The following is a 13,019-nucleotide window of genomic DNA, read 5'->3' as shown; positions in this document are numbered from 1 at the left end:
ACAAAAACATAATTGCCTAGTTATGGAGATAGTAGAAATATAGATTCTAATGTACCTCCTCGAGTTAGAAGTGAGTCATCTTACTGAAGAAACCTTGTTTGGGGTCTGTTGAGTTGAGCCCTCATACGAGATAGAGCTCTGATCAAATCAAATCAGAGCTTGTACTGACACCTGCTGCTTGATAAAAATAATTAGAGAAGGAAACAGACTTTCATTCTTTTCTGAATTACCGCTGCCTGAGAGGTAGAAATCTCTTAGAGCCTGGAGAAGGAAGAGGACTAGAAAACTTATGCAGATTCCAGGTTTAGGGTTTCTGCTTTACTGAAATTACATAGTTGCCTTGGTATCCCAGAAAGAGGAGCTGCCCAAGAAGAGCAACTAGCAAAGAAGCAGCTCTACTGGGCAATGAATTGTACAGACTGTTCCTGAGGAAGACAAAGGACATTGAGTCCACAGTACAAAGTTGTCAGCTGCCCCAGACATGTGTTTTCCACACATTTACCTGCTATGGTTCTATAATTTTGTGTCCATTTTATTTCCATGAATATTATGCATTAGAGGGAAAATATGTCCCTGCTTGAGGAGTAGTATGGTATGTTACTATTCTTGTTTTGCCTTCTGTTTAATAAATATTTCTAATTAAGGGTTAATAGAGCTCCATTGACTGATTTGTTAAATGAGAAGCACAGTGGGGAGCATTCAGGAGCTACAATGTATAGGAGTAGAATTATAGTTCCACCATCAGGGTTACTCCTAGACCTCTGAGTAAGTTATAGAAGTGGCCACCCCACCTGCAAACTGTCCAACCTACCTTATGAGTACAGGTTGCACGACTAAGCCTATCCTGAGAGAGAAGTGTTGATGGGTGAGAGAGAAGTTTAGGTACTACCCCTGTACCATACAAGTATTATCATTTCTGTTTTTTACATATGAGGAAGTAAGGCTCAAAAAAAGGTAATTTATTTGCCCAAGGTCATATAGATGGTATGTAGCAATGCTAGGATTTGAACTGGGATCTTTCCACTGAATAATAGCAGCCTCTCCAAGGAAAAAGGAAGAAAGAAAAGGGAAAGGGAGAGACAAAGAAGATGGTAGTATAAGGTGTTTTTATGTTTGCTCCCCTCCTGCTTCCAGAAGTAGGTGAATGGAATTAAAGCTGTCAAAAACCTTCATGACTTGTTTCCCCTTATATACTATGTGTTTGAAGCATAACTACGTCAGGCTTAGTGAAAATGGGAAGGGTGGGAGAAGAGAGTAGAGTTGCCAGGAAACAAGGTAAAAAAGAAGAGGACAAAATATATACCTCCCAACCTAGAAGCTGATTCTCTAACATTCATTTCTACAAATCGGGGTGATTCGGAGAATCAAAAATATGTTTTCAGTTTGCTAGAATGAATGGACCTTTAATTCTTATAACAGGAGCCACATCAAGGTTTAATTACTCCTCTTTAAATATGTTGTGGTTTGCAAAAAATCAAAATAAGGGAGAAGAATAAAAGTCTGGGATAGTGACATTTAAGGAAAAAAAAATAGGGCAGGATTCTACCCCAGGTTCTATTATTACTGCCCATAGGCTTTGGTGCAAACACCCTCTGGACTGGCTCAACAGTGGACATGGACCAGGGATGTAAGTAGATGAGCTGATCTTTGAGAAGCAACAAACTTTGAAGCAATTGCTCAGTGTAGTGATAGAAGAGGAAGGATAAGGGCTGCAGCAGACCAGGATTGAGTTTCTATCTTCAAAGTATATGATTGAAGTTAGGGGCTATAAAGAAAAAAATCAGTGTTCTGAACTTCAAAGATAACCCATAACTGGTGAAGGTATATTGCATGATGGGAAGAATTAGTATTTACCCAGAACATCACAGGATTGTTAAACTGGGGTACAGGGGATTTCTGAACTCAGTTTGCCAAGCAGGATCAGGGGTGGAGATGTAGGAATCATGGTGCCAGAAATTGGGGATAGGATCAGTTTTCAAAGCAGTAAAAAGTGAAATGTCTAGGGCCAAAGGGCTTCAGTCCTTTGAATCAGTACCTGGAAGAGGAGCCAGTGCTTCTGGGAGGTAGTTTGCCTAAGGGCAAGGCTGCATTCTTCACAGGAGGCTGTGATAGGGATAACACAAGGGGAGTGTTCCAGCCCCTGGAAGCATAGGGGAGGTCAGACTGAGTGCACAGAGCCTGGCTCCTTTGAGGGGGGCCTCCCTTACTTTCCACTTCTTAATTGCATTCTCTCCACACACAGTAGATTATTGCCTCTCTATGGACAGAATGGGTGGCAGAAACTTTACAGGCCAACCACATAAGGATCAAGCCTAGTCCCTCACTACTGAGTTGTTAATTCAATTAGGGAAGATGCTCTTTCCCTGCTTCCCAAGGACCCAGGTGTCTGAGAGAGGGAGATTGAGTGGGAGGGGCCAAGAGTCAGAACATGATCTGCCCAACCTCTCTGGATTCCTAATCATTGGGAATCCACTTCAAATACTGGAACCTTTGTTTTCTCCTCTCCAAATATGAGAAAAAGAGTTAACAAGGTCTGTGCCATAGAGGCCTCTTGTTCCTTTCCCAGGGATTCTGATTGTTTGCAAGTGTTTGTTGTGAGAAGGAAGATATGGAATTTGGGATGGAGAGAGGAAGGTTCAATGGGAATAGACATTTCTTAGAGGATGGTGTAGAATCTATGCTCCCAAAGGATAAAGTCCATAACCCTTTCTCCTCAAGTACAGTGTCCTCTTCAACAAGGACAAGAAAGACTGCCCTGTGTTGTGTTGAGGAAGTAGAGAAGGGGCAGATTGGGAGACGATTGATAATAAGGCACGCCTTTCTCAGATCCCAGGGTTTGAAGTTCCTCTTTGTAGGACCCAGGTTAGGAGGTTGCAGTTTCTAAGGAGACTGAATACTTGGTGAATAAGAGTCAACCAGGGCCAATGGCACCTCGTCTTCACCTTAGCACAGACTCGTAGTCTAATAGGTGGGTAGAATGTAAATAGACCTTAGAGACAATCTAATACAAACTCATCGTTTTTTACAGATAATAACCCGTGGGAATGGGTTTACATACAAATGAGGAAACTGGGGCCTAAAGAGATGGAGAAACTTGCCTAAGATCCCCAGTGAATGAGGCGCTAGGAAAAGTAATTCTTGGGGCAGCTAGGTGGGGCAGTGGCTACAGCACTGGCCCTGGAGTCAGGAGTACCCGGGTTCAAATCCAGCCTCAGACACTTAATTGCCTAGCTGTGTGGCCTTGGGCAAGCCACTTAACTCCATTTGCAAAAAAAAAAAAAAAAAATAAGGTGGGGGGGAAGGAGTTCTCTCTACCCTAAAGCAGAACCTAGGATTCTAGTCTCTTCTCAGAGCTATGCACAATGACAGTCCCAGAAAAGAAACAGCCCAATAATACCCACCTTCCTGGGGAGTGAGGTGGGGAGTTGCATGAGTTGATATAAAAGCCACCCACCTATTGATTTCCCCCAGGATGTGGGCAGCTTAGTCTCCTCACGGGCTGGACACATAGTTCCCGCCTGGACTAGTGGGTGATCTAGGGCAAATCGAGCTCTCTTATTTGTGTTTCAATGTCCTGTTTAGTTTAAAAAAAAAAAAAAAAGGAGCTCCCCAAGATGGGCATACTGAGAACAGGGAAGGGGAGGTGAAAGGGCCCGTGCGGAGTGTTAGGACTGCTGGGGTTAGTTTCCGTAAGGTTCCAGTGGGGGCAGGCCTCTAGAGGCGGGTCCTGGGAGGGCACAATCCACACGCGCCTGCCGCGGCCCACGGGGACCAGCCGTGGACGGGAGGCTCGGAGGCACCGGGGCACGCTCGGCCGCCCGTGGCTCGGCTTCTCGGCCAGTCCCACTCCCTCACACCCCTCCACCCACGCTGCCCCTCAGACACGCGCGACCGCCCCCGGCAAACTCTGCCCTCTGCCAGGCTAGCCTGGCCCCGGCGGGGGGCTCGAGTCCCTTCAGGTGGAGGCAGGGCCGGCGGGGCTCAGGCGCTGATCTCCACGGTGCCGGCCTCCTCCTGCTCCCGGATCACGTGCACGCCCGCAGTCCGGAGGGTGCGCGTGGAGCTGCGGGAGCGGCCGGGGGAGCTCGGGGACCGGCTGGGGGAGCTGTGCGTGCGGCTGGCGGCTGGAGAGCGGGCCGGGGAGCGGGGATAGCGGCGGGCCGCGCGCATCGGCAGCCCGGGGGAGCGGCCCGGGGCGGCGGCCGAGAGGGCGTAGGCCGGCGGGCCCGGCTCGGGGCTGCTCCGAGGCTCGGGAGCGGAGCTCTCCTCCCCTTCGGGTGGGTCCTGCAACGGGACGCTGAGGGTCAGGGCGCCAAGCCCCCGGCCCCTCCCTGCCAGCCCCGGCCCGGCCGCCAAGTTGGAATCCCGCCGCCAGCAGTCCTGGCCCCCCGGCCCCCCTGGCTCCCCGGACTCCCCGGCCCCCTGGACTCCCCGGCCCCCTGGCTCCCTGGACTCCCCGGCCCCCTGGCTCCCTGGACTCCCTGGCTCCCTGGCTCCCTGGACTCCCCGGCCCCCTGGCTCCCTGGACTCCCTGGACTCCCGCCCCCCAGGCTCCCCGGACTCCCCGGCCCCCTGGACTCCCTAGACTCCCTGGCCCCTGGACTCCTTGGACTCCCCGGCCCCCCTGGCTCCCCGGACTCCCTGGCCCCCTGGCACCCTGGACTCCCCGCCCCCCTGGCTCCCTGGACTCCCAGGCCCCCCTGGCTCCCCGGACTCCCTGGCCCCCTGGCACCCTGGACTCCCTGGCCCCCTGGCTCCCTGGACTTCCTGGCCCCCTGGCACCCAGGCCCCCTGGACTCCCTAGACTCCCTGGGCCTCCTGACCCCCTGGGCTCCTTGGACTCCCTGCCCCCCAGGCTCCTTGGACTCCCTGACCCCCGGGCTCCTTGGACTCCCTGACCCACGGGCTCCCTGCCCCTCGTCCTCACCTTATCCTTCAGGATGTACAAGGCTACAGGGTTCTTCCGCTCATGTTCTCCACTTCGGGGGAGGGTCTCTACTGCACAAAGGAGAGAGATTGAGGGAGTCACCTACCCATCCCTGCACACTGCAGACCTAACCAGTATCATGGTGCTCTTCACTTTGGGCACTTTCCAGTCTCTCCTGAATCCAAGCCTCTCTTTATCAAAACATCTATCTCTGTCACATCTCTGATATTCCAGTAATATATGACTCAAATGATTTTCAATTTTTTCCAAAGCAGACCCTACTACAAAACCAGGAGAAACTTTCCATTCTTGTTTCATACTGATCTTGAATTGTATGGACTTTTGCTCCCACACCTTAGAATCACTTTGGTCCTTGGGAAATACAGAAGAACAAGACAAAGAAGGAACAATCCACCTGAGTTACACTGCTGCTCTATTTTTCATCTGACCTGGATGGAATGGGAAAGAGAGGGTCCAGTTTCTTCCTTCCTCTCACCTTCAGGTTTCAGGTGGTCATCATTTTGATCATCATACTCTAGAGAACCCTGCTTTTCCAGCTTCCGCTTCTTTCTGCAAAATAGCCCAGGAATCCCTTGAGTAGAGCCATAGGGTGAGTAGGAGAAGGGCTGGAAGATACAAGGACTTGGTGGGCTTAGAGGTCCTGGGGACAGGAAGGATGGTAAGTTGGTGAAGAAAGAAGAGTGGGTTAATGAGAACAGGAAGATACTTCATATTCAGCAATGTTATTTATTTACAAGGAGATGCTACATTACAGGAATTGAATAGTTTTAGGATCTTTGGAGTTAGAGGAACAGAAGGTAACATTAATCCTGGACCAAGATACAAAATTCAGTAGTTACCCAGATTTTTTGGAGGGTTTCCAACATGCACAGACTGTCACCAAAGTCACAAGGAGAAAGATGCCACCTGTGGTCAGGATGATGTAGAGGGAGCTTCTCCCTAGAGAAAGATAGGTAGAGAGGTAAGAACTGGTATAGATTGAAATAGCAAGGAAGTAGGGAAAGGGTTCACAGAGGTGATGGATTATAGGCAGGGTACAGACTGAAATGTTCTTTTTGGACAAGATCAGTTTGAGTATTTGTTTTTCTTAACTGTTCCTGTGTCACAAGTCTTGGATTTTTTTTTCTTTTTCAATGGAGAGACAGAGGAGGGAAAGAAAAATCAATTTCTGTTAATTAAAAAAATAACTCTAAAAAAAGTTTAATGTAGGGATGAAGGGAATAGGGAATACCAAAGAGGACAATGTCACTGCTTGTGAGGTGCCCATTTCTTTCTGTTTCTATTCATTACCATATTTACCAAGTAGTTAATGAGTAAAGTTTGCTCTTTGTCTTTATAATACAAATCTAATCATGAGGTCTTGTGGCACCTAGGCTGGAAGAATCTTTGCCTCTTGCTCTGGGAATACTCCCCTTCTGATCTCTGAATTTTTCCAGGAAATGATACTCACGGTACACAGTAAGCTTGATGGGGACACTTCGGCCTTGGCTAATAGGGTTCTCCACCAAGCAGCTATAGATATCATCATCTGCCATAAGCACTCGTGTGATGGTGAGCACCTTTTGGTCAGGGGAGAGGAGCATCCTTGAGTCATTGCTGAGTGGTTTGCCATCCTTCAGCCAAGTATAGTTGGCTTTCGTACCATTTTCATGGGAACAGTTAAGTGTGAAGGATTCGCTGAGCTCCAGGACAGTAGATGAAGCCACCACTACCTGTGGCTTTGAGATGGGAACTGGACAGAGCAAGGATAAGAAGATTGGGTTAAAGACACAGGAGCTCACAATTCCCACTCTCTGCTTGTGGTTCACCAGGATTCTTCCTATTACTGAATCTATGACTGATAGGACTCTTCAGGGATCATATAGTCTAATATTTTCCTTATCTGTCCTTTGATTGAAACCCCAGGGCCCTCACCCTTGCTCAGGGATATTGGACTTTACAATTTAAAATAGTTAAGATTTTTAAAAAGGAAGCTTTGGCTAAATTCAATCTGCCCCCCCCCCCCGTTCTGGTTCACTGGACCGGGTTCTTAACCCCCAACCACCCAATCCCCAGTTCCTGCTTCTCTTCATGTGGGTGGCCTATGAGCATAGAAAAAAATTTTGAAGGGTTCATCCTGAAGCTATTCATTCTATTCTACCACCTAGACAGCCTCAGTATCATCCCTGGTCCTCAGACTTTAATCCATCCCTTCTCTTCAGGCACCTAGCTTCAGAATCTTACCATCCACAGTGAGGTTGATGGTCTTTTCTCCAGTGAAAGTATCATCAGTGATGGAAATCTCTACCTCATAAGTGCCCTCATCAGATGTCTGAAGATCACTGAGGAGAAGGGAGCCATTCTCAAAGAGTCTGATTCGGTCACGGTAGTCAGGCCTGAGAGTGCCAATGACATCAGTTCCAATGGATTGTACCACTGTCACTGGCTTGTCCCTCTTCAACTGCCACTTAACCACTGGCTTATCACTACTGGTGCTACTGTACTGCACAGAGAGCAGAGCCGACTTCCCCACAGTGCCATGGATCAGACGCACTGGGCTTGTGATGTTGACCCCTTCCAGCGAGCCTAGGAAGAGGCATCCAGGGAGAAAGAGGACAGTGTCAGTTCTTCCACAGAGGACACTCCACTCCTCTATCTTTTTGGGTTGGACATCATCTTAATGGCCACCTTTCTGTCTTGCTATCCTTCCATCCCTATCCCCCACTCCCTTGCTTTCAAGTTCTGGAACCATAAGAAAATCAGTACTGCTATTATTACTAAAAGGGTTGTATCAATCTATTTGCCTATGGTTTACTCAACATTCCTGTAACTTTCCAAATCGAAATATTCCTTTTAGTCACTACAGTCTTTTTATGTGTTTTCTACCTTTATTACTCTTTATTAGAATGTAAGTCACTTGAAGGCAAGGATTGTTTTGTTTTCATTTTTGTATTTGTATACCTAGTTCTCATATAGTGTTAAGCACTGTATCAGATCATTACATGTTTTCTCATTTATTCATTCATTCATTTTTACACTTACTATCCCCATTTCCACTAAACATTGCTTTCTGATAGTTTCTCCTACCATTTTCCCCTATTCTTAGTCTCTATTTTTTCTTTTTTCTCTCTGTCCCATTGCCTTCAATCTTGCTTCCATCTTCCTTCTTTCTCTTTACATCAAATACATCTATTATTCTGGACTCTTGACCCTTTGCCTTTATCAGCTCCATCTTCTTGACCAAATCAATTCAGACCTTAAGTCCTCCAAAAGTATAAGGTGAAATTTCTATCCTCACCACTATTCAGTGGCTCACAAGAGACAAAGGAGATCGTCTAGGAGTCCCTTATCCCAGGAAAGCAGAATTTCTTTCCTCTTTATGAAACATATTACCCAATAATTTCAGAGGACTCCACACTCAATGAAGGGATGATATCATTCAGTGTTTGTACCTGGCTCTCTCTCCAAAGGTGGCACACTAAGGAAAAGGGACAACATAGTTGGCTGCCCCCCTGCCTCGTTAGACACAAATACCTCCCCTTACCCCTTCCTATTAAAGTCCCTCTGCTAGGAAGGGCTGCTTTTAGAAGCTAACTAACTGATTTCAAAAATCACAGGAAAGTATCCTTTTACCCCTGAAATTTCTCTACTTAATTGATATCTGAAATATCACAATTAGGACTTCATTCTTTAAACTTAAGCTAAAGAAACTGCGTTTTTCACTAAAGTGCAAATACTGTTGGGAAAGGGGTAAAAGTCATATTCATTTTCTTGTTCATAAATCTTGTTCATAAATTCCTGAATAAAGTTTTGATTTAGGGGCTTTTACAAGAGGAGAGGATAGAAAGACTATATAGGTATAGGGTATCTGAAAGAAAAAGGGGGCATTAGGAGGAAAAGATAAATATAGGTAGTCTTAGAGCTTTAAGTCAAACTTCATCATTATACTGGGTTTGCCCTGCTATTTGCCTAGCTTATTATTGTTAGCATCCAAGCGGAAGTTCCCTTATCTAAGACAATAATGCAAAACTAGAGATTGTAATATAAAACTATGTTTTACATAATTGCATAATTATAACATATCAAATTGCTAACCATCTTAGGAGGGAAAGGAAAAGAATGAGGAGGGGAAAAATTTGGAACTCAAAATTTTATAAAAATGAATATTAAAATTGTATTTACATCTAATTGCAAAAATAAAATACTATTTTGAAAAAAGAGAGCAAGTCTGGTATAGGGAACTAATTATACCCCCATCCTACCCAAAATTGCTATATAGAGATGGGAAACTGTATTGCAATATGGGTAAACAAAACAAAACAATGAACTAGATAAGGGTCTGCAACCTATATCCAGATACTAACTGACTTTGTGACCTAATTAAGTCACTTAAATTTAAAAACATCAGTCTTCTCATCTGTAAAATGAGAGAGTTGGAATAAAATTGAGTAAATGTTGAATAAATAGTTATTAAGTGTCCATTGTAGAGAGACAGAAGACACACTGCTTTCATCCTTTATGGTCATGTTGGGGAATATGATGCAAATGTAAATAATTATTATAATAAAAATCATGTATGATAAGTATATTAAGGAGGTGAAAACAAAGTGCACCAAATATGGAAAAGTCGTTGTTGACTAAAGACTATGATGGGGGATGTCAGAGATCAGGAAATGTTTCCTGTAGGAACTGACATATGAATCACAATATCACAGACTTTCAAAGTAGAAAGGGACCTCAGTAGCCACCTCCTCCAGTCCATCTTTGATGCTTATCTAACCTCTGCTTGAAGACCTCTAAGGAGCAGGAAGGTCCCACCATTTTTCAGTAGAATCCTGTCCACTTTTGAACAGCTCTAGTTTTTAGGGTTTTTTGTTTTTTTCCCCATTGACATCATGACATCAAGCTTAAATTTGCCTTTAAAACTTCTCTCTCAGGGGCAGCTAGGTGGTGCAGTTGAATAGAGCACTTGCCCTGGAGTCAGGAGTACCTGAGTTCAAATCTGACCTCAGACATTTAATAATTACCTAGCTGTGTGGCCTTGAGCAAGCCGCTTAACCCCGTTGCCTTGCAAAAATCTAAAAAAAACCCAAAACACCTCCTCCCTCTGCTACCAAACAGAACAACAGATCAATTTCTCTTTTACATAGCGTCACTTCAAACACTTGCAGAAAGCAAATCTCACCAAAGTCTTTTTTTAGAGGCTAATCACATTCAGTTCTTTAAACTGATCTTCATTTAACATGGATTCAAGGGCCTTCACCATTCTGCTTATATTCTGAACAATATTGATGTCCTTCTTAAACTGTAAATGCTTGTAACTGAATTCAAAACTCCAGATGATATCTGATGCAGACAGGATACAATAATATTATAAATTCCCTATTCCTGGAAGCTGTGCCTCTCTTAATGTAGCCCAAGATCAAAATGGGTTTTTTTTGGCTGTCATATCATACTGTTGAATTGATCTTGTAGTTAATAATTTTTTTTCAGAACAACTACTATACACTGTGTCTTTCCCATATTATACTTCTGAAGTTGATTTTCTGAACAAAAAATATTTATATTTATACCTATTAAACTTCATCTTAGTATACTACAACTTGTGGGCAAATCTAGCTAGTGTCTGTTTATGTCCTGGGAGCTGAGAATGCTTTTTACAGCTTAAAACGAAGGTTTAATGTATTTAAAAGTTTTAAAATAATTCTTAGCTGGTGAGCTGGACGTGGCCTGCAGGCTGTTGTTTGCCCATCCCAACTCTAGTGTGTTAGCTGTCATTTCCAGTTTTGTGACATCTGCAAATAAGATGAGCTCACCATCTATTATTTTATTCAAGTCACTGAGTACAGGGCCAAGGATAGATCTCTGGAATACTCCATTGAGGAGCTCCTGCAATGTATAAATGGAACCATTAATGCCATTCTTGGGAGTTTGGCTCTTCCATCACTTCTAAATCTAGCCAATTCTATTATAATCTAATACAGATCTCTTCATCTTTTCCACAAGAATATGAGATACTATGTCAAAAACTTTTTTTCCAAAATCTAGGTAAACAGTATCCATAGAATTCTCTTCATCTATTAGTCTATTAATCCTATCAAATAAAAAAAGAAATGAGATTAGTCTGATATGATCTATTCTTTTTTAAATTTATTTTTATTCTCATTTTGTACAAATATTTTTTTACATTAATAAAATATTCTTGTTTACAAGTAAACAAAATACCCCTCCACCCATGAATATAGATAGACTTGCTTGGGCGAAAAAAGTAAAGGGGAGAGAAAAAAATTAAAATAAAAAAAATAATAGTAATAATTGTAGGTATGGCCAGGTGGCGCAATGGATGAAGCACCAGCCCTGGAGCCACGAACACCGGAGTCCATATCCAGCCTCGTAAACCCAACAATCACCCAGCTATGTGACATGTAAGCCACCCGATCCCCACTGCCCTGCAAAAACCAAAAAGAAGAAAAAAAAAAGACCCCAAATAAAATAAAATAGTAATAATAGTAGGGGTGGCTGGGTGGCAGACAGAGCATTGGCCCTTGAGCCAGGAGCACCTGGGTCTAAATCTGGCCCCAGACACCCAAAAATCACTCTGCTATGTGGCCCCAGGCAGGCCACCCAGCCCCACTTGCCCTGCACCCTCCCCCAAATAATAATAACAAAAAATGTGCTTCAGTCTTTGTTCCAACACCAACAACTCTGTCATGGGTGGATCACATTCTTTATGGTAAGTCCATCACAAAAGTTACTTCCATATTTTTCCAGCATTGCCATTGCTGATCGCAACTCCCTCCTTTCTTATTTCTCTGCTACCATGTACTATATTTTCTCTCTCCTTTCACTCTGACTCTGCTGTAGTGTCGCTGAGTGGTGCAGCAGACAGATCCCTGGTCCTGGTGCCAAGAAGCCCTGAGCCCCCATACCACCCCTTAGGCCCAGAATCCACCTGGCCCTATGGTCCTGGGCAGGCCTTCCAATCCCAGCCCCTTGCAAGAAGTAAAAAAGAAAATGTGTTATATCTGACCACTCTCCCACCATGGTCCATCCTCTCCTCCTTTATTCACATCCCCACCCCTTCCCCCTTCTCCCCCCTCCTTCTTACTACAGATGTCTATACCCCATTGAGTATATTTGCTGTTTCCTCTCCTAGCCATCTCTGATGAGAGCAAAGGTTCCCTCATTCCCACTTGCCTCCCCCCTTCCATATCATTGCAATAGCTCATTGTAATAAAAAAAAAAATCTTATTATGTGAAATATCTTGGACTATTTCCCCTCTCCTTTTTCTTTCTCCCATTCCATTTCCCTTTTTTTTTCCTATTGACTCCATTTTTATACCATATTTTATCTTTGAATTCAGCTTTCTCCTGTGCTTCAACTATAAAAGCTCCCTCTACCTGCTCTATTAACTGAGAAGGTTCATATGAATATCATCAGTATCATTTTTCTATACATGCAGTTCAGCCTGATTAAGTCCCTCATATTTCCCCCCTCTCCTCCAATCTCCATGCTTCACCTGAGTCCTGTATCTGAAGATCAAACCTTCTGTTCAGCTCTGGCCATTCCAAAAGGAACATTTGAAATTCCCCTGGTTCATTGAAAGTCCATCTTTTTCCCTGGAAGAGGACATTCAGCCTTGCTGGGTAGTTCATTCTTGGCTGCATTCTAAGCTCTTTTGCCTTCTGGTATATTGTATTCCAAGCCCTACGAGCTTCCAATGTAGTTGCTGCTAAGTCCTGTGTGATCCTGACTGCAGCTCCACGATATTTGAACTGTGTCTTTCTGGCTGCTTGTAATATTTTCTCTTTGACTTAGGAGTTCTGGAACTTGGCTATAATATTCCTACAGGTTGGTTTTTTGGGATCTCTTTCTCGGGGGGGATTGGTGGATTCTCTCCATTTCTATTTTGCCCTCTTCTTCTAGAATATCAGGGCAATTTTCCTGTAGTAATTCTTTGAAAATGATGTCAAGGCTCTTTTCCTGATCATGACTTTCAAGTATTCCAATAATTTTTAAATTATCTTTCCTAAGTCTTTTTTCCATATCAGTTGTTTTTTCAATGAGCTATTTCACATTTTCTTCTAATTT

General features: G+C 44.2%; 1 protein-coding gene across 1 annotated transcript in view; it reads right to left on the bottom strand.

Annotated features, from left to right (window-relative positions):
• Positions 1-743: 743 nt before the first annotated feature.
• Positions 744-13,019, bottom strand: part of HEPACAM (hepatic and glial cell adhesion molecule) — a 31,403-nt gene continuing 19,127 nt past the window's right edge. The window contains exons 2-7 of the mRNA XM_074216413.1: positions 7,172-7,513; positions 6,399-6,680; positions 5,788-5,887; positions 5,424-5,497; positions 4,928-4,998; positions 744-4,284 (exon numbers count right to left, since the gene is read on the bottom strand). Of these exons, the coding sequence (XP_074072514.1) occupies positions 3,982-4,284; positions 4,928-4,998; positions 5,424-5,497; positions 5,788-5,887; positions 6,399-6,680; positions 7,172-7,513 (1,172 nt within the window). The 3' untranslated portion in view covers positions 744-3,981. The remainder of the gene's footprint in view (positions 4,285-4,927; positions 4,999-5,423; positions 5,498-5,787; positions 5,888-6,398; positions 6,681-7,171; positions 7,514-13,019) is intronic.

Source organism: Macrotis lagotis, chromosome 1 (genome assembly GCF_037893015.1).
Source record: "Macrotis lagotis isolate mMagLag1 chromosome 1, bilby.v1.9.chrom.fasta, whole genome shotgun sequence".
Lineage (NCBI taxonomy): Eukaryota > Metazoa > Chordata > Mammalia > Peramelemorphia > Peramelidae > Macrotis > Macrotis lagotis.
Note: the sequence above shows the minus strand (reverse complement) of the source record. Positions and strands in the feature narration are given on the sequence as shown.